Genomic DNA, 25,205 nt, shown 5'->3' with positions numbered 1-25,205 from the left:
ATTGTGAATATTGGAAGGAACAGACTGGCTTGAGCTTGAGTTGCCATCCCATGCCTGCTTCACCCAACTGCCATAACCTCAGTGTCCTATATTGTATCTGTGCATAGAAACTGTGGGCAGCGTGAGCCATGGCGTTATATTCATAATCCCTGAGGCAGGAGGGAAGATGGAGTCAAATATAGATTTACTGGAGGAATAAGTCACACAGAATCTGATCCATGGGCATTCCTCCCCACTCCACACAAGACCTCCATTCATCACTGCAACACTTGTGACCTGCTCAGAAATTTTCATGAAGTCATCGCTTCTACAGTTGCTGGCCTTCAGTTTTGTGTTTTTAACAAAGTATGAGATTATTCTTCAGGAATCTTCTGAAATAGGAGGATTCAAGCTGCAAATAGTGCTCAAAGTTGGCAGATAATACAAGCCCAACCAAAGCTGAAAGAGAAGTTTTAAGTACAAGATTCTTCTTCTCAATGAGTATCTGGATCTGCTAGTGCAAGGTTCTAGAATTTGAGGCAGAACATGCAATGGTTTGGTGTTTAGATCACTCACTTGGTTGGGGATCTCTTGTTTTCTATATGAATTACAAAGAGAAATAGAATCTTAGAATGGTTTATGTTGAATGGGACCTTAAAGATCATCTGTTTCCAATGGTTGCCAACCAGCAGATCAGGCTGCCCAGGGTCCCATCCAAGCTGGCTTTGAACACCTCCAAGGATGGAGCATCCACAGCTACTCCACACAACCTGTTCCAGTTCCTCACCTCTCTCTGAATAAAGGATGCTGTGTCTGTTACTATTTATTTTTTAATGGTCTGCATTGATGGCTTTGTGCCATGTGTGTACTGTGCTTGCACCAATATCTGCAGTCCATCCTATGCTCCTGGACCCATTCCCTGTGCATCCCTCCCTTGCTGCCTGTCACTTCTCTTGGATTTTACCTAACTTTGTTCACCAGTCTCTGCCAGCCATTGTGTCACCTCTTTTCTGTGTGTTCCATGTCTGAAGCTCACAAATAACTACTTGTGATACTACCAGTACAGCCGAACCCTGGGACTCCCAAATGTTTTGGTATACTTAGCTGATACGTGACCCTATCACAAGTGCCTGGTTGAGTACAGAGGGAATGGGCTCCTCAGTTAGCTCATCAGATTGGTGGACAGGCAGGATGAAAGGCAGACCTCCCATCTGCTTTATTTTGCTGGTTTAAAGATATTGTCAGTAGTTGTCAGTGGTCGAGGGCTTGCTCTTGCCCTATTGGGAGCAGTGGAAGCTTTGTTGCTGTCTCCTGAGGGGACATCTCTGCAGCTGAAGACCACGTGGCCTTCTGCAAAGGGCACCAAATAGCCAGGTGTTGGCTATCTAAATGAGGCTAGCGCATGATGATGAGCTACTTGTCAAAGAATTGAGTGTTGAGCTCCTTCCAGCATTAGCCCTGCTATGCCAGGACTGGTGGTGAGCAGTGTTTCGTACAGGAGGGGTAATTTGCCCTTTGGAAGTATTTGGCTGCTTGTTTTGAGTAAATAGCAACATCGGTGATGGTGTCAGTTTGGAGAGCTGTGGCGCAGGCAGCTGTGGGTGGAGATACAGATTCCAACATGGCAGTTTTTGGAAGGTTTTTGCTGTCTTTCATTTCTTTTAAACATTCTATGCTTTCTGTATATCAGGGCTGAACCCAAGTGAAGGTAAAACAAGGTTATCTGATTAATGAGGGAGCCAAATCTTTAGAAATAAGCAGGGCAGGTTCTGAAGGTTTCTGTGCCAGCTGATGTGGTATTTTCAAGTGCGCATTTTAACACGGAAGGCATGAGAAAATGTGATGTAGTTGGATTAATTACACTGGAGGAATGTTCTCTTGCATATTCCAGCACTGTTATTTTAACTGTGCAGTCAATGTGTGGTATTAAGATGCTTCACTCTCACTCTCCAGAAGACAAGAATTCACAGGAGTGTGAGGACTCACAGCAGCTTATCTTTAATCCACGTGAATTTCTGCAATACTTACAGTCCAGTAAACTCACCAGTTTACACATTAAGTTTCTCAATGGCTTTGAACCTGAGCACAGTGTTGATGTTTCAGTATAGATGCTTGTCAGAACTGCCTCATGGGGGAAGAAGACCTGAGATGCAAAGGGTGAATGTGAGCCAAACACAAAGAGAGCTTGGGGGAACGCTGTTGCAAGCTAATGACAAGCAATCACGTTTGTTTAGAGTTGGGCATTTCAGCCTGTGGAGTGGTGACACGTTTAGGAAGGTGCAAGAGGCAGTAGGGGATTATGGTGTTTGCTATTAATACAGTTCAGTGCCTCGGAGGGCAAACGAAGACCATCGGGAGGCAGCGATGGGGAGTCCCTGAAGGGCTGTGCTGCGCAGTGCCCTGCGTGCTGCAACCTGGAAACGCCTTCTGAGATGTCAGCTTTGCACTTTTCCTTCCCACAAGCTCTTCCTTCCCTGCAGTTGCAATTCTTAAAGCACTAGAAGCCTTTTTTTTTTTAATTATTATTATTATTTTTTTTTAAACAGAAATAGATACATGATAATGCCAAAATATCAATGCAGGCAGGCTAGAACACGGATATGTAACACCCACACCAGATTGGAGCTGAGGTGGAAAGAGAGGAACTGGCTGTCATTCACAGTCTCATGTATCATTTTCCATTCCTATTGTTTTACATGCATCTCCACTGAAGTTAGAGAGGCAAACAATGATTTTCCAAGGAGTTGATCCTGCTGTTGCTATGAGTTAGTGTAGTGTGTAGAGCCCTAAAATGAGGGTTAGGCTGAGGACCACGTTAGAGCCAGTGGAGAGAAGCCTGTGTTCTTATCTGCAGCTTCTGATGAGTGGGGAAACGATGCTTATTCTTTTGGTTCAGAATTTGACCCCAGAATACTGAGTTCCACTGCCCTTGGTCTGTGAAACGTGGCACAAGTGACTTTTGTTGGCTGTGTTTTACCCTCAGTGAAACCAAGTATCACACAGATAAACAAGTCTGACCAAACCTATGACGAGGAAGTGCTGGGGTCCAACCCAGAGCTTTGATGAGGCACAGTGTAGCAATCAGGGAGCAGAAATGACATGGTAGGTGTGCTGACCAAACCATCTGCCTTTTCAAGCTGTGAAGAGTTGCATGTTCTTGTGTGACTCTTGTGTTGAGTGAAGGAGTGCAGAGGGTAAATAGAGACAGCATTTAATCCCACATGGGAATCTAATCTAATTGCTCTTTCAGAGCTTCAGTAATTCAATAGTTTCTGCCCATATCTCTCTCATATGACAAGGAATCTGCTTGCACGGTTTGCTTGCAGGATGATGATGTGTTGCTTTACATATTGACCACTTTATAAATACAGAGAAAGAAGCAGCTTCAGCAAAGGGTCACACAAGAGACAATAACTAGTTAATGCCAAATTTACACTTTGCCATTTCCTTCTAGAGTAAATAGTAGCTTATGGTCTGCACTGAGGCTTGTTGCTAATTTAGACAAGCTAATTTAGATCAGGATGTGCTCCTGCTTCGTGCCTCAGTTCAGACATCCATCTCTGTAGCTTTCTTCTCAGCAACTGCTCTTACCATCCATCAGAACTCACCATGTGAGTGCCATGTGGTGTAATATTTGCTTGAAACACGAGAGGAGGTTTTGGAGGGAAGCCAGATGACATGGAAACGAGGAATGTGTCTGAAGGATGCTGTTAGATGTGTTTGTTTACCATTTAGGCCCTCTAGGCATTTTCCTACCTGGTTTGTGTTGTGCTGGTGGTTCAAAATTGTTGTTATGTGCTTTGGAAAGAGGCAGCAGAGCTGTGTTGCCTGGCAGGCCTTTCTCAGCTGGGATGTAGAGAGTGAGGAAGGAGAAGCTGCATCATAAAAGCAAGCAATATTGAGGTCTTTCATTTCCCTTCTGAGTTGCAAGTAATGAAATGTTTTTTCTTTGCAGGAGGACCTGTAGTCTATTTGTATTGACCACAAGCAGCCAAGCAAAGCACCATGACAACCCGTCCAGGAGGTGAGAGGACAGTCACAGCTGTGAAACCTGTGTGCACTGTACCTGAGAATAAGCCCAACTCGTTCCTGGTGTTATTTGCAATTAGGTGTTTACCTCACCATGGCGAGGAGAGGCGCTGCTGATAGGCTTGTTGGGTTGTGCTGACCTTTGCAGCAGTGTTTTCCTGATGCCAGATTTTGAAATTGTATTGATGTAAAGCATTCTCTGTCCAAAGCATTGCTAGGCATGTTAGCTGACGTTGCCCTGGATTGCCATCTTGATTGCAGATCTTCCCACTTTGGTCATAGCTTTGCAGTATGTCAGCACAAAGTCACAGGCAGAAATCCCCCAGCCTTCAGGCTCAATAAAGGCTGAGCAGAAGCAGTTACTGTTCTACAGTGAGATTATGTGGATTGTGAGACCATTTCTAAGGCGTAAACATGTTATCTTAATGGAATGTGGTTTTTTCCTTGTCTTTCTAGTGAAAACTCTCCAGAAATCTTCCATCCGAGGAGTTCACATTACCCAGTTTGTGGATAAGATTCCAAAAGGATGCAGCACACCGGACTTTGAGCGGAAACCTGTCAGTCTAACGTTGCAGGAAGGTGAGATTCTTTAAAAGAAATAAATGAAAGAAACCCAAACCACCAGTGAAAGCTGTGGACCTGCAGCCTTGATTCCATGTCCCAACTCTGAGTCAGCAGACTGAACAGCTTCGAGCACTCTTCATTTCTTCTCCTGCCTTTGTGTCGGTTCTCACTGTCCCCTGAAATGTTATGAAGGAGTGCAGTGGCCTCTAGTGGTGTTTCCTTCCTTCTACCAGCAAGTTTCATGTATGAAGCAAGGCAGTGCTGTATCATCCTGTCTGAATTTTCTGTTGTTTCATCTAATAGAGGCTGTGCATAGCTCATATACAGAATACTAGGGCATTAAGGTCAGGCACTAAAACAGAGTTCACTGTTTATGCAAATGCACTGTGAGTATCGTTAATTATATCATCACTGCTTCATTTTGTTCAGTGTATCTGTTAACAGGTACTCCTAGCTGTTAGAATTTGACAGAAGTGTAATCAATTGGAATCAGCTTTGAATAATAGGTAGTTCTGGTACTGCAGTCTCAAAAGAAGTTTGAAAGAAATGCCCTTTGGTAAGAATCTGCTGGCTTCATGGCCAACAGAGCTTGCTGCACCATACCTGCTTGGTTTTGGTGGTGATTCTTTAGAAGGGTGTGGAAAATATTGCAAGACTTTCTGGGAAGATGCTTTTACATTGTTGGTCATCTGAAGACCAAAGTTGTTACAAAGGAAAGATAGTAATCGTTTCCTCCATGAGTTACATCCACTGATCTCCATTACCATCCCAGTGGGACACTCCCACTTACCTACTCATGAATCACATCTCTAAATTGTTGTATTGTATTCCTATGGCTTTGAAGCTCTTCAGGAAAAAAAAAAAAAAAGCATTTGCACTAAATAGTGGTGATGCTGTTGGGGATTTCAATGGTCAGATGAAGGATACTCAGGTTGTTAGAGGAGCAGAGGTGAAGGAGGGAGCTCACAGGTGAGCACCATCCTCTTCTCCCTTCCTCGCATCCTCAAATAACAGAGGCTGTTGTGTTTGGAGTGGAAGGGAGTGCCAGGCCAGCAGATGAGAAAGGTATTCAGAAAAGATTACATGTATAGAGCACATGAGGAAACACCCTGGCCTGCATGGGTCCTCCCATTTGTTCTTTACAGACAGTTAAGGTGCAGCAGTGGTGGCTTACTCTGAAGAATGCTCTATTGATAACACAGGGAGCCTGTCGTGAGGCTTCACGTTCAAAAACTAATTCCTTGCCTCTTTTGACAGGTAAAAATGCCATATTCAGAGCTGTGGTCAAGGGTGTCCCTGCCCCTGAGGTGAAATGGAAACGTGCAAAAGGAGAAATAAATGATCCTGCCAAATATCTGATGTTCTACAGTCCAGCTACAAGCGAACACATTCTGCAGGTAAAGATAAATACTGCAGAGCACACACAGGACAAAGAGTGCAATGAAATGTATAAATGTGCAGTGGGTGCCGGGGGTGAGAGCATCAGCAATTAGAAGTGTGTGGGTGACCAAGTACTAGAAAAGCATGAAACTGAATTTCATCACTCCATCCACGTGACGATGATCAGGATGAAGTAGGAAGAGGATCTGAAGGTCGAGATAGATGCAGGTTCCAAAGGTTAGAGGCGATTTCATGATGTGGGTTTCCTCTCTTAAAACGTGTCGAGGGAGAAAATGGTCCAAGTGTTTCACAAAGAAAAGCTGATCAAGATGTCACCAGGTCTGAAACAGCACAAAAGTTGAGCAGAATTGTAGGAACAGAAGATCTGAAATTCCAGCAAGTAATGTTTTGTTAGGATTTGTGTAACTGAACCACAGTGCATGACTGAGTTCTTACTGTGTTCTTCTTTTTAAGATAAATAAAATCACTGCAGGTGACTCTGATTTGTACCGTTGCTTTGCTGTAAATGAATATGGGGAAGCTTCATGTTCTGCTGGCCTCAGGATCATACAAGGTAGGATTGACAGTTTCTGTAATGCAGGTATCCTGTGGTCCCAAACATTGGGCTTTGCTGTCCTCTGCAAGTGGGTGCCCAGAGCACTGTCCAAGCATCTTCAGTGTGGAGAGCTAATTTCTTCTCACTGAGCACTGGAGTTCTGGCAACTCCCCCCTCTTTGGTGCTCCATGACAACATGAGCTTTAAGAAAAGACAGAAGCTGGATATTGTGATTGTTGCACTAGACCATGCTCAGAAGCTCTGGATTTAGTGCTGAATTGACTTGATCCTTTATGATGCTGGGCAATTCAGGCAGTTTTTTGGGGGGATCCATCTCATTTCATTTCAAATGTCTCCACCTGCCCTAGCCCACTGTTCCCCTTCATAGTCAGTGGAGAGAGATGTGTTCTTCATGGCTAAAATATAGCTGACTGTTCTGTACTGGAGCTGAAGGTGTGGACTACTTTGGAAGTGTCTGCTTCACCTACCTACCTATGAAATAAGCTTAGAAAGCAATTACCTGCTTTGTGCCTGGTAATCCTTGCACCCTAGCTCTCTAAAGAAATACCAGTATTTCCCAACATTACTTAAAATACAAGCTTTATAGGGTAGAGACCTAGACATCTAATGAGCACAGAAGCAATTGCAGTAGAAGTACAGTGTTAAGGATGTATATTACAAGGAATCAGCATCAAGTTGACAAGGAAATCCAAGCTAGAATCTATTTTCCTCTTGCATTAATGACAGATGTATTGGTTTTATAATTCATAGTCTTACTGATATATAGTCTGTTATCTTGTCTATCTGATGGATTGTTTTTCCTGTTTTTTCTCTTCTAAACTACCAGTTGGCTTTAAGAGGAAAGCAAACTACGTTACTGGCCATCCTGCTGAAGGTGAGTTAGATAAATATTTTTGGCATACTGAACGCTGCTCAGTCTGGCACATTACTACTTATTCTCCTTGGTTTGTGTGAGGAGAAGAATCAACACGAGGTCAGACATTGCATGGTGAATGTAGAAAATGCCAAAGGCCTTTGAGGAAGGAGCAGGAGAATATTGCCAGCTCTCCCCCGCCTCCCAGTCTTTAACAGGGGGTAGAATGATTAATTCTTGAGACATTACAGCAGAAACTAAAGGAACGTGAAGAAATTGTCCCAATGCTGAATGGGGAAAAAAAAGCCCAGCAATATAATTTAGGAGTTTCTCTGTCTTTTGTGGCCTTGAAACTTACCCCAAACTTGCAAAGAATGGAGTAGCAGAAAGGTGATAAATTTCTAGAGTTCTGTGCATGCTGTCTGCTTGGTGCTTACCTTTGGGTAAGATGACATGTTAAAATAGGGCTTTGAGCTGTTACAATTAATGATTCCTTTTCCTTTTTGTCCTCTGTAATAGAATTGAAAAAGAGTCTTCAGGACCTCAAGAAGACGCTGAAGAAGCGGTAAGCCTCCATGTAATGAAGACCATTTTAAAGCTTCCCAGATGCTTCTTGGTGTGATAGCTTAAACCTTCACGTCAACTCTTTGTTTCTGAAGTTGCTCACATATGGAGAGATGTGGGAGAACAACCTGCCACCCTCTGTGAGGCCAAAAGGCCCCAATAGGTCCCATTTTTTCTTTTCTACGTGCACAGGGACAAATAAACTACAGAAATAACAGAGAAAGCTGAAAAGAGGACGAAGTGTAGAGGAATAAGATGCCTTGTTTTCTGTCCAAATTTCTTAATATATCTTTTTTTCTTCTTGGTTCTAAGGGCTCCACTACCAAAACAAAAAGTACTGGACAAGGATGCGGTCTTCCAACTGTTACTGCATGCAGATAAGAAAGATTATGAGAGAATCTGTATCAAGTATGGAATTTCTGACTTCCGTGGCATGCTGAGAGCGCTGCAGGATTTGAGGAAGGATACGGAGAATGAACAAGCAAAGGTAGGATAAGCACTGAAGCACTGAAAGCACCGAGTTCTGAACAAACTGCCAAGTCCTACAGTTACTGAGTAGCTTCTGAAAACGGACTGAGGCCTTCCTAAATTGCTTTGAAGGTGAAAATTTTATTGTATGGCAAGGAATGATTTGCGGCGATGCTTTAAAGTCCTGTTTTTTACATGTGGACCAAAATGCTACTGACTTTTTTGAAGTTGGCTTCATAAATTTCAGGAGATCCTGAGTTCAGGATGATCCACTGATTAAATTGCATATCCTCAGAGACAGTCAGTTACACAATTTAGCTAATTTGAACACCAAACTGAAGATTTATATGCACATACAAACCATGTGGAAACCTGGGCAGGAAGAGGTTGTAGGTTGTATGAAGGGCATCACACGTTAAATACAATTTGCCCACAGGAGGCAACTCAGGAAACTTACAGGTGCTTCTTCCATACACATGCAGTTAGAGGTGGCTCTTTTCTGTGGAGATGGAAGGTAGATTTCACACTAGTTCAACAGCTTAAGGACTTCTGTCATGGTAACCTTTCTTTTTGCTAAATTCTTGTTGTTAATTTTGGTTTGTTTTTGTTTTATTTTTCCAGTTAATTCACAGTATCAAATACATGGAACACATTAAGGTCAACAAGGATGGAAGTGCTTCGTTTACTGTGGAGATGGACCTGAAAAGTGCTAGCAGCAACATTTATCTGCTTAAGGTAGGAGAGGAGAAATGAGTTGGGCAGTTCTTCTGGCGCTGTAGTTGTCTGCATGAAATGCTTTATTGATTGGGCAGCATCTGGGAGCAAGAAAGTGTCTTAAAGAAGTCTGTCCATTGCAGAGTCCTTACCTGACTAGGTAAAAAGTGTTGGCTTGGTGGTCCAGATAGTTTTTAGTGGTGAATATCGCTTAGGATTTATTGATCCTAGTACAGCAGAAAGACTTCAGCCAGTTACTGACATCTTGTTGACTTCCAGAGCACTTCAGGTAAGAGGAAGTTCTAACTATGGCTTTCAGGATGCACAAATTCTGTGCTCTCATATTGGAAAGACAGATTTAATTCACTTGAGTGTTAAACACCATTCTAATTCAGTTTTGTGAAAGGAGATATCCAGGAAGGAAGACATCCCACGGAGTTCTGTAGTCACTCTGCTGTGATGCCTGCGTGATCGGCGCTCTGGATGTTTTTCTGGAAGATACATTTCAGTAGAACTGTCGTTAGAAGCTTTAGCACAGGGGAAAATGGGCTGAATTAAAGAGGAGGTCAGAGTAAGGGCTTCCAAATTGCAATCTGTGCAGTCACAGCAGATGTGTCACACATGGGAGAGTGGCAAACTTGCCTGTTTTTCTGTTTGTGGAGATACTAAGTCTTCAAAGTTGCAGCAGCTGTGTATTAGTTAAGCTTCAAAACCTTACATAAGCTTGCAAAGCACTTGGCCTAATGTGAGAGTCAGACACTGTTCTGTGCAGGTCTTATTGCACATTTAATTGCCTGTGTTTTGTATGAACAGTGAGCACTGCCCACTGCAAGTTGGAATGCAGTGTAGACTTTTCTCTTGTTTCTCGTTGGTATCAAGAAAGCATTCATAGCAAAAAATTTAGCCTGATTTTTTTCTTAAATGCCTTCTGCTAATTGTATGCTGCTGCTGAGAGTGCTTTGTTTCTCTTCCTAGGATGGTGAGAAGGTCCGTTATGGAACTGGGGATGAATACAGAAAGTATTACCTTAGACAGATTGGAAAGAGGTATCATTTTATTGTCAACGATGTGCATCCAGAAGATGCAGGCTTGTATCAAGTCAAAGTGGAGGATGTACCTATTTTCTCAACTGAGCTGGACGCTGAATGTAAGGTTTGAGTTGGATATGGGTAATGGGCAGCTGTAACAAGAATGTATTTTTCACATAGGGCCATATGCAGAGCTCAGCAGCCACAGCTGATAACAGCAGAAAAGTGGTTTTTGTGTTGCCACATGAGGGTTTGCTCCTTATGACACAGGTACAGAACAGGTGATCGTTGGATGGATGCTGCATTTGTATTCCACAGGACGAGGTTTGGGTTCTCAGCTCTGGATGGCAATGGACAAATTCATGAGTTGATGCTGCATTTTTGTCAGCTCAGAATAATAACTGCCAACCTTAATGGTGATGTCATACTGCTGAAATAGATTAATGACAGCAAATTTACGGCACATCGCAGTGATGGGTGGTATAAACGTTGATGCTAAGATTAACAAAAAGATCAAAACCTGCCTTTCTGTCCTGTAGAACTGGGCACAGGAGCAGATCCCAGGTTTTTTCTGCTGCCTGATGCAGTGTTCACAGCCATAGCAACTTCCTTTCTTCCTTGAACAGCAACACATCTTTCTGGGAAGACAGAACTGGCTCCATTTCCTTTCTTTTTTCCCATTCCAGCCATCCCTGTGAGATTTCAGAAGCCGCTCAGCGATCTGCATTGTCACGAGGACGAAGATGTTGTGTTTGATTGTGTCCTGCGCACTCCCTGCTTTGATGCTGTGTGGTTGCATAAAGCCCATCCCCTCGAGGCAAGTGAGAAGCACCAGATCTCTGTGAGCCCCGATGGTCTGAACCACCAGCTTATCATCAAAAATGCTGTGACCACTGACAGCGGCTTGTACACCCTCGACACTGGACTCTGCTCCTCCAGGGCTTGGCTTCTTGTAGAGCGTAAGTGACACTCCAAATCATGTTCCCTCAATGTCTTATTGGTTGCTGAGAAGGGAGATGAGGAGCCTCTAGTTTCTAAGTAGTGCTTGTAGAAATGGCAGTTCGATTGGACCTTCTTTCCTCTTGAGGTGTGACAGCATTTTCCCTTGTTGTTTGTCCTGACGTGAGGTCCTGCTTCAGAGTTGGGAACTGATGGACTCTCTGTGCACAGGATGTTCTGTAACTCATTCAGGGCTGGAGGGAGGAAGAAGGCATGAAGGAATGAATCCCAGATACTGCCTATGGTCCTATTAATTGGACTCATCCTGCTGGAGATGTGCCCTCTTTTTTCCATTCCTTAGAGTTGGTTTTTCCTTTTTGCTTTTATTTGTTTTGTTCTTTTGTAACAAGCAAGCTTTGCTAAAAGTAGTTGTTAGAAATATAAAACTGTCTTAGTGTGACAAATAAAATTAGGGTTTGAACTGAATATAAGTTTATTTAAATGAAATAAATTGTATTTCTGTGACTTAGAATGAAGTAACTAATGCTGACGTGTTTTCTGTGGTTGTTGATGCAGTAGGTGACATACTGATTGCCTGTTGCTTTTTTATCTTTCTTTTGCTCTGAATTATTTCTCCTCCAATCAAACACTACGTCTTCAATACAGATGTCAGAGAGGCAAAGATACAGGATGAGGAACATGAAAAATCTGACCATCAGAAGGGAACGCCAGATAAAGGCAGAGCCAAGAGGCTTAAACATGGAGAGTATGTTGGCGATGAAGATCATCCTATGGATGCTGGCATGAAAAGAGGGGGCTGGCACAGGAGTGACCACGGCGGCGGTCAAGGCTACTCCCCTGATGCTGATGGAGAATTTAAACTTTTAGGAAAAGAAGGGCTGCACAAAATTGGAGATGAAATCGTGGGGCCTGGGCAGTTTGCTAGAGAAGAGGACACTGGATTAAAATTTGGAGAAGACAAAGTTGGATTGAGGCATGTACAGAGTCAGGGTTCTATGTCAGGCAGAGGAGATACTGATGATGGATTAGGAGGAGGAACTAAATCTCATTCTGTAGATGGTAGACATGATAGCATGTTAGGTGCAGCTGATGTTGACATGGGTGATGCAGAAGGTGCGAACTCTTGGCATGACAAGAATACTAAACTAGGTGATGCTAGTTCTGGAGCTGCCTTTGGTGGTATGAAGAGTTTAGATGCCACTGATGGAAGTTCTGTGTCAGGTGGAATCAATCTTGGTTCAGCCAGAATGGGAGGTGCGCATTCTGTCTATAGCAAGGATGGTCTGCCTGCTGCAGTTGATATGAATGCAGTCAGTATAAACAGAGAAGGAGAAATAGGGTCTCCCTACAGCAAAGGCAACCTGTTAGTTGATGCTGGTGGTCATGTAGGTCAGGCGGGAATGTCTGGCTTGCTGTATGGTGCAGGTGGTGTTCCAGCTGGAGATGGGGGCAGGCCTGGTGCAGGTGGCAGCTTTGTAGGAGAAATGGAGGTTTTATACGGTCCAGATGGTCTGCCAGTTGGGGCAGGTGTTGATGCTAAAAGGGGGGATCTGTATGGTAAGCACGGTCAGTCAAGTGAACCTTATGGAAAGGATGGTTTACCAGCAGGAATGGAAGCAGGGCTTGGTGGTGCTGGTTTGGAAGGTGCCGGCTCTATGTATGGAAAGGGTGCAGCTGGTGCAGCTGGTGCAGCTGGTGCAGCTGGTGCAGCTGGTGCAGCTGGTGCAGCTGGTGCAGCTGGTGCAGCTGGTGCAGCTGGTGCAGCTGGTGCAGCTGGTGCAGCTGGTGCAGCTGGTGCAGCTGGTGCAGCTGGTGCAGGGCAATTTGGGCCGTTATATGGAAAAGATGGACTCCCAGCTGGGGCTGTCATTGGTGGCACTGGTGCAGGGGGAGTTGGGTCTCCATTTGGGAAGGATGGTCTCCCTGCTGGGGCTGGTGTTGGTGCTGCAGGTTTAGCTGGTGTTGGTGCTGCAGGTTTAGCTGGTGCAGGGGGAGTTGGGTCTCCATTTGGGAAGGATGGTCTCCCTGCTGGGGCTGGTGTTGGTGCTGCAGGTTTAGCTGGTGTTGGTGCTGCAGGTTTAGCTGGTGTAGGGGGAGTTGGGTTTCCATATGGGAAGGATGGTCTCCCAGCTGGAGCTGGGGCTGGTGCTGCAGGTTTGGCTGGTGCAGGTGGAGTTGGGATTCCATTTGGGAAGGATGGTCTCCCAGCTGGAGCTGGTGTTGGTGCTGCAGGTTTGGCTGGTGCAGGTGGAGTTGGGATTCCATTTGGGAAGGATGGTCTCCCAGCTGGAGCTGGTGTTGGTGCTGCAGGTTTAGCTGGTGCAGGGGGAGTTGGGATTCCATTTGGGAAGGATGGTCTCCCAGCTGGGGCTGGTGTTGATGGTGCAGGTTTAGCTGGTGTTGGTGGTGCAGGTTTATCTGGTGTTGGTGCTGCAGATTTAGCTGGTACCGGGGGAGTTGGGTCTCCATTTGGGAAGGATGGTCTCCCTGCTGGGGCTGGTGTTGGTGCTGCAAGTTTAGCTGGTGTTGGTGCTGCAGGTTTAGCTGGTGCAGGGGCAGCTGGGTCTCCATATGGGAAGGATGGTCTCCCAGTTGGAGCTGGGGCTGGTATTGGTGCTGCAGGTTTAGCTGGTGTTGGCGGTGCAGGTTTAGCTGGTGCAGGGGCAGCTGGGTCTCCATATGGGAAGGATGGTCTCCCAGCTGGAGCTGGAGCTGGTGTTGGTGGTGCAGGTTTAGCTGGTGTAGGGGGAGTTGGGTTTCCATATGGGAAGGATGGTCTCCCAGCTGGAGCTGGGGCTGGTGCTGCAGGTTTGGCTGGTGCAGGTGGAGTTGGGATTCCATTTGGGAAGGATGGTCTCCCAGCTGGAGCTGGTGTTGGTGCTGCAGGTTTGGCTGGTGCAGGTGGAGTTGGGATTCCATTTGGGAAGGATGGTCTCCCAGCTGGAGCTGGTGTTGGTGCTGCAGGTTTAGCTGGTGCAGGGGGAGTTGGGATTCCATTTGGGAAGGATGGTCTCCCAGCTGGGGCTGGTGTTGATGGTGCAGGTTTAGCTGGTGCAGGGGCAGCTGGGTCTCCATATGGGAAGGATGGTCTCCCAGTTGGAGCTGGGGCTGGTGTTGGTGCTGCAGGTTTAGCTGGTGTTGGTGCTGCAGGTTTAACTGGTGCAGGTGGAGTTGGGATTCCATTTGGGAAGGATGGTCTCCCAGCTGGAGCTGGGGATGGTATTGGTGCAGGTTTAGCTGGTGTAGGGGCTGTTGGGTCTCCATATTTAACAGATGGTCTCCTGGCTGGGGCTGGTGTTGGTGCTGCAGGTTTAGCTGGTGCAGGTGGAGTTGGATCTCCTTTTGGGAAGGATGGTCTCCCAGCTGGGGCTGGAGCTGGGGCTGGTGTTGATGGTGCAGGTTTAGCTGGTGCAGGGGGAGTTGGGTCTCCATTTGGGAAGGATGGTCTCCCAGCTGGAGCTGGGGCTGGTATTGGTGCAGGTTTAGCTGGTGTTGGTGCTGCAGGTTTAGCTGGTGCCGGGGGTGTTGGGTCTCCATATGGGAAGGATGGTCTCCCAGCTGGGGCTGGTGTTGGTGTAGCAGGTTTAGCTGGTGCAGGGGCAGCTGGGTCTCCATATGGGAAGGATGGTCTCCCAGCTGGGGCTGGTGGTAGTATAGCTGGTGTAAGGGACGCTGGCTCTTCCTATGGAAAAGATGGTCTCTCAGCAGCAGCTGGGTCAGGAGCCACTCATTTTCCTTCAGGAGGCGAAGAAGTGGTGGGATCTCACCATGGTCGGGATGCTATGCTGGGCAGAGCTCAAGGGTCTCTGGGTGGAGCAGGAGGAGCTGCCTTATCCTCAGTAGGTGGGGGTGTTGGTGGCTCTGCCATACGAGGTGCTGGATCTGCACATGGGTCAGCTGGATCCAGGGCTGGGGAAAGCGGTGCTAGCAGACTGGGAGGCGATGGGAGTGAGTTGTACTCAGTCCATGGTAAAGAAGGTATGGTTGGTGCTGTTGGAAAGGCTGGTGAGTATGGGCTGGACTCACGTGCTGGCAAATCTCCATATGGTGAAGCTGGGAAGGGGACTGCCAGTGATTTGAGAGGATCAGAGCACAAAGGTTCATCCCACGACAGAGAATCACTTTCCGGTCAAGGTGATGCTAGGGCTGAGGCCAGGGATTTAGGACAGTCAGGCTCTCCTTATGACAGGGATTCCTCCTTTGGAGGTGCAGAGGGCAAATTCCACGATAAATTGTTTAGTGGGTGGAAGCCAGGTATTCTCAGTCAAAGTTCACAGGGTTCTGATCAGATGTCAGCCCTTCATGGTGGTCCTTCAGTAAGCCAGAGAAAACAGGGACCTAGCCTTGATATTAAAGCAGGTGATTTCTTGAAGAGTACAGAAAGTACAGAAAACAGAAGACGTCGTCACCTGGATGATCTGAAAGGTATGTGTTTAATTCTGTGCCACTGATCTTTGCGTTTTGGTACAAACAAGAACAAGCTCTGGGTCCTCCATTTCGGGTGGTTCAGCCCTTTATATTTGTAGAGACTGGGAGATGTGAGGCTAGAGAACGCTCAGGAGAGAAGAATGTTGTGTATGCAGCCATTTGAATGTTAACAGTGGCTGCACTAGCAAGATGACAGCATCAAAACCTGTAAAGATAAGAAAACTTATGTGTATGGTGGAGGGGCTGTACATGCCTAGTGGAACTGCAAGAAGCACACGAGAAGTATATTGTACATCCAAGGACTGCATTGTATGCAGCCAACTAGAATGTCCTTCAGTGCAGCTGGCCAACATCATCATTAAAAAAAACCCACCACAATGTGTTATGCCTGAGGTAGATGTATTTAAAGAAACCAAAACTGTCTTTTCTCCTCATTGCACTTTCTGTCAGTGCAAGACAGACTTAGCCTCTTTTCAACATTTTCTTGTCTGAACTTTCAGCTCCACGCTCTCGTGTCAACAAGCAGTTAGCTGATGTCAGAGTCCTGAAAGGGGAACCAACTGAGCTGTCGTGTGCTGTCAATAGACACGACTTAACAGGAACCTGGTTTAAGGATGGGTTAAAGGTAAGTGTCCTCCAGCCTGTTTTCTTCACTTGGTAATGCCCTGCTCTCTGACTTCACTTCTCATTGAGTATCATGTCAAGATGCCCATCCCTCTGCTCTGAGTATGGTCCTAGAAGGAGACTGTTTAAATATTCTGGTTAGAAACTCACCAAGATTTTTTTTCACCTTCCTGCTTCAAGACATTTCCATCCTTGCCTCCTTAGGAAGCTTTGGATTTTCCTTTGTGTTTTCCATTTGAGGGTTGGAACCAGATGACCTTTATGGTTCCTTCCACCCTAAGCCAGTCTATGATTCTTTTACATAGGTGGCGATGAAATGAGGCCATGAAATGGAAAGAAAACTTTGTGCTGCAATCCTTTTTCTTTTCTTTGGTTTGTCAGAGAGATACCCAAAAAATAAAGGAAAACCTTCAAATGATCTTCAGGCAGGCATAACACCAGAAGTACTCATTCAGATTAGTGCTTAGAATCAAGTGTAGGCATCATATTCTATATCCCAAAAGAACATTAAGCAACCCAGGTCAGACTGTGGGATCTGTGTGATACTGTCAGAAGTTCCAAGGTGCCATCCTGGAGCCTGGACCAAAGTTTTAGCATTAAGAATAGAAAAAGAGGCTTTGGTGACAGTAGTATTTTAGGGGCAGAGGTACAATTAACGCTTCTATTTATGGTAATGAACTTTGATTCAAGCCTTTGTGGTGGTGAATTAGTCAGCAGGTACGTAATCCCAGGATAATATTGAAATGAAACGTGTGACATTCATAAATGTTTCCTTTTTATTTTAATTTAAGAATGAAAGTACTCTTTATCTTTATCTTGTAGTTAACAAGCATGGAAGGAGTCACTTTGGAGAAGGAAGGTCTAGTCCACAAACTCATTATTAGCAAAGTAGAAGACATTCATGCTGGGAAGTATAGGTTTGAAGCTGGAGATATAAAAACTGAAGCTTCAATTTTTGTTGAAGGTGAGTCTGTTCAAACGACCCATGCTTTCAATGCAGAATGCTGGCCTTGCAGTGCTTGAAATGGGGCAGGTCCACTCAGGACCCATTGTTGGCTATTGGGATTTAATTGTAATTAGTATCTGGGAGATGTAACAAGCTGGTACATAAAAATGTAACTGTGGAGCCTTCGTGCAAAGCTTCTCACTATGAATTTAAAGACTTGGTGGGTGCACATATTGCTTTACTAAACCAGGCTCTTCATTCTTGTGCTGCTGATAAAAATTTGCTCCCGTGCAAAGGAGCAAATTGATGCCATAAATGCTATTTGAAAATTGTCCTGTAGCAAAGTGCACAGTGTGAAGCACTGAGTGTACAAATGAAGGTGAAGGTACATGCTTTTGCAGCGTCATGGACTGATTTGGATAAGCCCCCAGAGAACCAAATTAAACTATTTGGAATGTATGTTTGGAATATAGAGCAGCAATGAACGGGGGAAAGTCCTTCCCTCCAAGGTTAGCCTTATCCTCTTTGATCTGCAGTTTTTAATGACCTTGCACTGTTGTTTTAGATCCTCCACAGGTGAACGAAATTCTCCTAAAAAACTTAATGAGCGTTCCTACTGTGGCCAAGGCAGGGGAGAAAGTTGTGATCAAGATCCCTTTTGAGGGCCGGCTTCCAGTCAGAGCAATGTGGCTAAAGGACAAAATAGAACTGGGAGATGACTCAAGGATTCGTGTTGATAAAACAGACACCTTCACCATGCTGTCCATCTCCAATGCAGAGAGAAAGGACTGTGGGGATTACAAAGTCAGGCTGAAGAATGACAGTGGAATCCTGGATATTGACCTAAAGGTTGAGGTAATAGGTAAGATCCCCATCACATCTACGATGGCTTCCATCATAAGGCTGAGGGAGCAGAACCAGTACTTCTGGTCACAGCCTTGCTTAAGACTACCAGCTATTCCAGGGTGAACAAGGCTGTGTTTCCAATAGATCAAGATGCAGGCAATGGTTGTTGACGTGCTACTTGCCCTTTAATGCGACACGTGTCTGGTTTCATTTTGGACAGCCTCATTAATTGAGTTTTGAACGCTGGGAGACTGTGGAAGGTAGGGCTATACACAGCAGGCAAATCTACAGACACAACATCAAGGTCAAATTCAATCCTGCCACAAATGTCTGTACTCTTAGTGCAATGCTTATGAGAACAGTCAGCCCGTGGAGCAAGGGCCTGGCTTCCTCCCTTATCAAAATTAGGAGAGTGGACATTTGAAGAGACAGCTTAAGTGCCTGGATTTCAATCTGTGAGTAGGCATATGTACCATCAGAAACTGAGTCTCTGCTGGTGAGCGAGACTGTCTGCTCCAAGCCTGGGAATGCATCTGGATCTGGAACTGAGCTGCTTGTGTTTATCTTTCAGACAAGCCACAGCGACCTGCAGGACCCCTGAAAATTGTAGAAAGCTCTGCCAATGATGTCACCATTCAGTGGAATCCCCCGAAAGATGATGGGGGCAAACCAGTACAAAACTATATTATTGAGAAACAGCAGGTGGGCAAGAGTGACTGGGTGACTCTGGGAGAAACCCCCAGGAGCTGCACCACGTTCACTACCAGCAAAGTGGAACAGGACATGAGTTACTACTTCAGAGTGAGAGCTGTGAATGCAGAGGGAAGCAGCGATGCACTGGAATCAAATGAGGTGGTGACAATCAGTAAAGGTGAGGAATAACTTGTTGTGATGGTGGCCCAAAACCCTATGGGAAATTCATTATCAGAGTTTCACGTCAAGAAAACTGCTTGTGTTTTGGATATTGCTACACATTTAAACCTGAGTCATGGTTGTGAAGTGTTCACACAAATCTGGGCTTGGCAATCATAGCCTGGGCTGCATAAAAAAGAGTGTGGTCAGTAGGTCAAGGGCAGCTCTGGGGCTCCCAGTGCTGGAGAGATGTGGGCTTCTTAGAGTGGGTCCAGAGGAGGGCATGGAAGTGATCAGAGTGGTCTCAGTCAGATTTTCAAAACACACCCACATAAATACATTGGAGAAACCTGGAAGAAATGATCCAGCAGGTGTATTTCCATATCTTTCACTAGAAGCATTCTAATAATAAAACATTGATGTCTTTCTTAGCTACACCTGGTGCCCCAGATCCTCCCGAGATCGTTGGTGTCAGCAAAGACACCATCACAATATCCTGGAAAGCACCTCGGAAATCTGGGAGCTCCCGAATTTCGGGGTACATCGTTCAGAAACGCAAGATGGGCAGCGTGACCTGGGTGCCAGTCAACAGCGTGCCCATAGCAGGTGGGTGGCTCACTCAAACCCTGGAATGAGTTTGAAAGGCTTGAAAAAAGGCTGAGAGCTCATCTGTGTTGAGATCAGAAGGTAGCATGTGCTGTTATATCCATCAGGTGCAGGCTAGGCTCTTCTCTGATATGGAAGAGTTTAGGATTATCCTATAAGGAAAAGCAATGTTGTCCTGTCTGTAGCTTAATAGCTCTCAAAGAATATTTTCTTTGGAATAGAATACAATGAATGTGCCTCAGAAGTGTGCATGCTCTAGGATAGGAGAAGACAAGGGAACTTGGGACTGCATTTGTACTTTACTCCTGAGGATTCAGTCTACTGTTCTGCATGGATTAAAAGTACAACATTGTCTCACTGTTTTCTGCTTGGGGAACTGCTCACTCAAGCCAACGTTCTCATTTTCTGTCTGCAGACAAGAAGCTGAAAGTAACTGATCTCAAGAAGGGTCTGCAATATGAATTTTGTGTGGCAGCTGTCAATGCTTCTGGTATGGGAGATATCAGTGCACCATCACAAGCTGCCTTTGCTCGGGACTCCACAAGTAAGTGAACTGCCACCATCCTTCTGTCTTGGGAGTACCTGAATGGAGACTGGGATGTTACTGAGGAGGCAGTGTTTTCAGTGCTATGTAGAAGTATGTGAAGATAACAAATGGGGAATGTTTCATGGCTGAGTGTGCGCTGTCTGCATGAGAGAGGAATGGAAGGATTTCCCGTGTGATGTTGAAGTCAGGATATGGAGGATGCCCTGTGCAGAGTGGAGATCCAATGCACTGCAAGAATGTTGGGGATCTCAGGAAGTGACTGAAAAGAGGGTACACATATACCAGAATAACAGATTAAATGAAATTTCCCTTTTCAGAACCTCCAGGTAAAGTGAGGGACCTTAAGATGGCCATCAGTGACAGCAGCAGTGTCACCTTGACCTGGAACGTACCTGAAGCAGAAGAGGGAAGTGGTGCGAAAGGCTACGACGTGGAGATGCGGTCTGCCAACAGCCTCAGCTGGACCAAATGCAACATTTTTCCTATAGAAACGACCACTTACAAAATTAAAGGCCTGCAAACCAAGGAGACGTACTTCCTACGTGTGAGAGCCATCAATGACTGTGGCCCAGGAGAAGCCACAGAGCTTGAAGCTTTCACTGAAGTCGTTCGTCCCGTTGGTAAGTCTCCACATCAGCTTTTATTCCTCTTCAAGATCCCTCAAAGCACAAAGAATTTTTGAGAGCATCAAGAAGTGCTCTTAGTCCAGCTCCCCATAAGTGTCCATTGCAATTTCTTTTTGCATTCGTGTCATTTTACACAGAGGATCATCCGTGTGAGGGGGTGAAGCATGCCATAGTTTTTTCCATGGCTGAGACATCAGATGTATGCAAACACTGTAGTGAACGTAGCTGAACATCCTTTCCTCTTATTTAATTAGAGTGCTAGGTAAAAAACAATAAAACATGAAAGGTGCAGTGATTAGCAAAGAACTTTGCTAGTGAATCAAGGAACTTTTTTTCTACTGTACTGCTGTCTTTATCAACAGCCTGCAGACAAGCTGTTGGAAATGCTAGCACATGCACCTGAGTTGTCAGCTGATGATTTTGTCATAACATAAAACTGTTTACAGTAATCACTGTCTTTTCCAGTTTTTCCCAGGTTCATAATAGACAAAACAGTGAAAAATTTCCTGCTTATAAAAGCAGGAAATGCCATTCGAGTGAATATTCCTTTTGAGGTAAGTTTTCAGATTGAAATCCTTTTTTTTTTTCCATGTGTACAAGACACTGGGCAAATCCTTTAATCTGCCTGTGCTGCCTATGCTTTCTGCATGAGGAAAACAGGAAAAAAGAATTCAGCTGTCACTCTTGACATTCATGGTTTATGAGATTTATAGTCATTCAGCAACCCCAGCAAATAAAGTGCTTGGAATGCTCTCCATCCAACCATCTCAGAGTTACCACCATCTGGAACTGATCTCCAGCTCCCTCAGAAAGCCTTTGGGGGTAGCATTTCTAGCAACATTCTCTTGACTGCGTTTGTCTTCCTGCACAGCAGGGCATAAGTTGTCACTTACAGAAATCCAATGTGCTGTGACTTAAGGTTGGAACAAGACAGGTGAAGTCTGGGATATCAGGAGGAGTGTGGAAGGTAAAGTGTGCGTACTGCTGACCCTGCTCCAACTCAGCTGCTCTTTTGGAATGTAGAGCCCAAAGATGGAGAAATAGAAATAAGCACTTAAGGACATTTTTCTTTATTTCAGAAACAAGCAAATGTTTTTTAAAGTAGAAAACATTAACTACTGATGTCTGTTGGTTTTGATCTAGTAAACCTTGTTTGACAGCTGTACCTGTACTGAGAAACTCTTGAGCAGCTCTGTATCGAGGGCTCTTAGAGCCAAGCTCTGATATTCCAATGCAACCCTTAGCTGTGTCATGTAGGGGTGCATTTTAATGAGGTAACAGAACTGTCATTTGGAGGCGAAGCACCTGTGCTGTAACCAGAGTTATTCTTCACAGGCACCTCCAGATTCTGTGTTGACCTGGTTAAAGGATGGAGCTTCTCTTCCAAGCCGTGCTAAAATAAGCACCCAGGATGGTACCTCCCAGCTGCTGATTAAAGCAGCTGAGTTCACTGACAGTGGCATCTATACTGTCGAGCTCACGAGTGGGACAGGGAAAAGAGAAACATTCAGCTTCCGAGTTCAAGTTACGGGTAACTATCACCTGCATTTCTGTGTTTGTGTGCATAATGGACTTACAGGTGAATATGTGGTAGGCAGTGGACTGAGTTCAGCTCTCTTACCTTTATCCACAAGAAGGGAAGGAGCCCCAGCAGTTTGGTCTAATGCAGCAGAAGCTCAGTTAGTAACAAACAAGCTTGTGCATCTGGAGAAGGAATCCAATTTTGTCCCATCTGATGACCAGGGTGTCTCCCAAAAGCTCAATCGTGAAATACGTGATGGACTTGAAGCTTTTCCTGCATCTCCTATATTGCTTGTTTTCATCTGACAGATATCCCACAACCACCTGGACCTATTGAACTGAGAGAGAATGTGCCAAATATAGTGACAGTAACCTGGGAGCCATCAACATCTGAGAAATGGGAAAGCAATCTCTACTACACAGTCATGAAACGCGAATCACAGAAGGGCATGTGGCACGTGGTGGGTGACCTGATCTACACCAACAAGTTCACGTACACCAGTGTGATCCCAGGCAGGGATTACTACTTCAGGGTGGTGGCAAAAAATTACTTGGGATCCAGTCGTCCATCCGACACTGCGCAGCCTTGGAGAATTCGAAAACAAAAGGGTAAAATGCTTTTACAGATAGCCATCTGTGTGATGTTGTTGTTGTGCTGTGTTCCTTGTTTCTACCACACTGGAATAGGTCCCTCCTCCTGTAAGCATTTAGTTGCCCAAAATGAGAGTGCATAGAGAACACCCTAAGAAATTCCATTTTGGTAGGGAAGGATTATCATTTCTCCATGGTTGTTGTTGCAGGCCTTTGTTTCCTGCCATGTCAGGTAATTTGTGATACTCATTCCCAGCAACATCTAGGGCTTGAATTTTGCAGAAACTAATGTTTGTGGCTGCAAGTTACACTCTGGCCAGTTTGAGAAGGAACAGCAATTACAATCCACAGGTGTGCTGCATCTCAGACGAGGAGGTGCAGAATGCCAGACGTTAATTGCCGTGCTTTTGAGCCAATCCTTTGCTCTGACTTCCATCCCCATGAAGCAGCGCCTGAGTGATTGTGTGCCATGTTGTACGAGGCTTTTTTCCTTCTTCCACCAGCTGACGTTCAAGTCAGACCACAGAGGTACAAGGGAGTAAATCAGAACCAGCCTCCACGATTCCTCGTCCCCCTGAAGCCTCACGTGGTGATCGCTGGCACCGAGTGCCGCATGAGCTGTGCGGTTGGAGGCCACCCACCCCCCAAAATCACGTGGTACAAAGATGGCAGAGACCTCTCCAACAATCCTTGCTACTTTGGCACAAACAACTTTGGTGTCTGCTCCCTGGTGATCTTCGGTGCTTCCAAGGCTGATGAAGGTGACTACATGGTTGAAGCCACCAATGATTTGGGCCATGCTTTCAGCAAAGCCTCCCTCATTGTTAAAGGTAATGGTCTTTAAGCGTCCCTTTCTTTCATCGTGTGGTGTCAAGGTAAACGTTGTTGTGTCAGGACGCCTTAAAAATAGCAGCCATACAGGTGTATGTATTGATAGGAGCAGTATCCTGAGATGCAGAATGTGTCTGGACTGCTTTATGGAACTTTTAATTAACCTACAGAGTGGTCAAAGTGAAACAGAAATGGAAAGGCAAATGTGGAGAAAGAAAAATACTTGATTTCCTCATGAGTGCAGCAGTTTGGATTGACATTGAGCAAATCTTTTAGGAATAAACATCCAGACTTCATTTAATAAGGTAGTATCTATGTTAGATTTCTCTACAGTGAAGAGATGCAGGAGAGAAGACTTGGGTGGTAGGAAGGTGAAACAGAGAGAGAGAAGCTGGGGTTGGTTGAGCAAAGGCAATGAGAAGGGGAAAGTGACTCTAAGTTGGCCAGAGTCAACAAGGGTCCTGATGTGGGTGCAGAATGAGTGCCATTGGCCGAGGGTGAATGGACTTATGGACACATTTCATGGGCAGTTCACTCAGTACATCATGAAATATCCTTCAGTTTGAGACATGTTTCTGTATGTAGGTCAGGATGCTTTGGTGAGATTGTATGAATGGAGAAATGGGTCAAATAAATCTCAGATGCTGGTCCTTTTGACCCTCCAACATTTGAGGGTGCCCTTCTAGTATGCCTGTCAGCCTGTTCCCCTGCTGAGTTACTTCTCTTCTTACTTTCAGACTCCTGCCTGTGACAGGACCTTCCTGAAACCTCCTCTGCACTCCAGTGTGAACAAGGTTTTCTCTGAGCACTGGCCCTGCACAAAGGCTACGTGTCTGTTTTCAGATGTGCAATATAGTCTGAGTGCTTTTTCAGATCCAGTAGTTGCATTTTGAACAGGATGCTGCATCGTAGTCAAAACGGTGGGGAAAAGCTTTGGGAATTGTGTGATCCTGATTTTCTTCTACGACCTTTAAAATACAAATGAGAAGCTTCCGAAACTCAGAAGATGAGAGGGAAAAACAATTGGCCAAAATGAGACTTTGCGTGGAGAAGACAGGTGTGAGACCATCTCACCTCTCACTGCTGGGGCTGCTGGCTTTATCTGTGTAAGAGCAATTCTCAGACAGGGCAACATGAGCCTGTGCTACTGGCAGTGAAAGTGGGTGGACAAGAATGAATGGAAATCTAGACCCAGTTGTATCTGCGTGAGCAGATCAGCTACAAAAAAGGATGTGGCAGTGCTGAGCTGCCACGTTCACGTCACCTTTGAAACGTAGCTGTCCCTGCCTCGTGGCATCCCTAGAGTATTACTGCTTAATGCTAAAAGAGGTTAAAAATCTTTCATGTTTGACCAGAAGTACGAAGTACAACCAAAGGTCCTCTGCTATGGCTGGAGGATTCCATCACTGAATGGAGAATGAGACTGGAAAGCCAAAACGTGCTGGTGACCACACAGTGCCTTGGAGCTTTGGCACCACGACAGTTTCTGTGACAGCATCTCAGAGAATAGGAGAGTCTTAAAGCCACTGGGTCCTCAGACAGCCAGTGCAACATTTATATGGGGCTGAAATGTTTTTTGGTTATATTTTGTACAATGTTGTACAGATGTAGGAACAGCAGATCGTTACATTAAACAGTTGTTCAGTAAAATTACAGTGTTTCAGTGTAAAA

The 25,205-nt window shown here is 45.2% G+C and overlaps 1 protein-coding gene across 50 annotated transcripts in view; it reads left to right on the top strand.

The window, feature by feature from the left end:
* IGFN1 (immunoglobulin like and fibronectin type III domain containing 1) overlaps positions 1 to 25,205 on the top strand; it is a 29,544-nt gene extending 4,339 nt beyond the window's left edge. For 3 of the 50 annotated variants that reach the window (XM_048925856.1, XM_048925857.1, XM_048925855.1), the window contains 23 exons: positions 3,935 to 4,003; positions 4,465 to 4,587; positions 5,830 to 5,969; positions 6,427 to 6,526; positions 7,356 to 7,403; positions 7,902 to 7,947; positions 8,259 to 8,433; positions 9,036 to 9,149; positions 10,104 to 10,275; positions 10,843 to 11,115; positions 11,762 to 15,541; positions 16,045 to 16,169; positions 16,991 to 17,132; positions 17,680 to 17,976; positions 18,532 to 18,831; positions 19,245 to 19,418; positions 19,834 to 19,962; positions 20,283 to 20,585; positions 21,057 to 21,145; positions 21,927 to 22,122; positions 22,422 to 22,721; positions 23,207 to 23,533; positions 24,272 to 25,205. In XM_048925856.1, coding sequence (XP_048781813.1) covers positions 3,985 to 4,003; positions 4,465 to 4,587; positions 5,830 to 5,969; positions 6,427 to 6,526; positions 7,356 to 7,403; positions 7,902 to 7,947; positions 8,259 to 8,433; positions 9,036 to 9,149; positions 10,104 to 10,275; positions 10,843 to 11,115; positions 11,762 to 15,541; positions 16,045 to 16,169; positions 16,991 to 17,132; positions 17,680 to 17,976; positions 18,532 to 18,831; positions 19,245 to 19,418; positions 19,834 to 19,962; positions 20,283 to 20,585; positions 21,057 to 21,145; positions 21,927 to 22,122; positions 22,422 to 22,721; positions 23,207 to 23,533; positions 24,272 to 24,285 — 7,386 coding nt within the window. In that variant the 5' untranslated portion in view covers positions 3,935 to 3,984 and the 3' untranslated portion in view covers positions 24,286 to 25,205. The remainder of the gene's footprint in view (positions 1 to 3,934; positions 4,004 to 4,464; positions 4,588 to 5,829; positions 5,970 to 6,426; positions 6,527 to 7,355; positions 7,404 to 7,901; positions 7,948 to 8,258; positions 8,434 to 9,035; positions 9,150 to 10,103; positions 10,276 to 10,842; positions 11,116 to 11,761; positions 15,542 to 16,044; positions 16,170 to 16,990; positions 17,133 to 17,679; positions 17,977 to 18,531; positions 18,832 to 19,244; positions 19,419 to 19,833; positions 19,963 to 20,282; positions 20,586 to 21,056; positions 21,146 to 21,926; positions 22,123 to 22,421; positions 22,722 to 23,206; positions 23,534 to 24,271) is intronic. The other 47 variants (XM_048925904.1, XM_048925910.1, XM_048925902.1 and 44 more) reach the window with 47 other exon arrangements.

This window comes from Lagopus muta, chromosome 24, assembly GCF_023343835.1.
Source record: "Lagopus muta isolate bLagMut1 chromosome 24, bLagMut1 primary, whole genome shotgun sequence".
NCBI lineage: Eukaryota > Metazoa > Chordata > Aves > Galliformes > Phasianidae > Lagopus > Lagopus muta.
The sequence above is the reverse complement of the archived record's forward strand: the minus strand, read 5'-3'. Positions and strand labels throughout refer to the sequence as shown.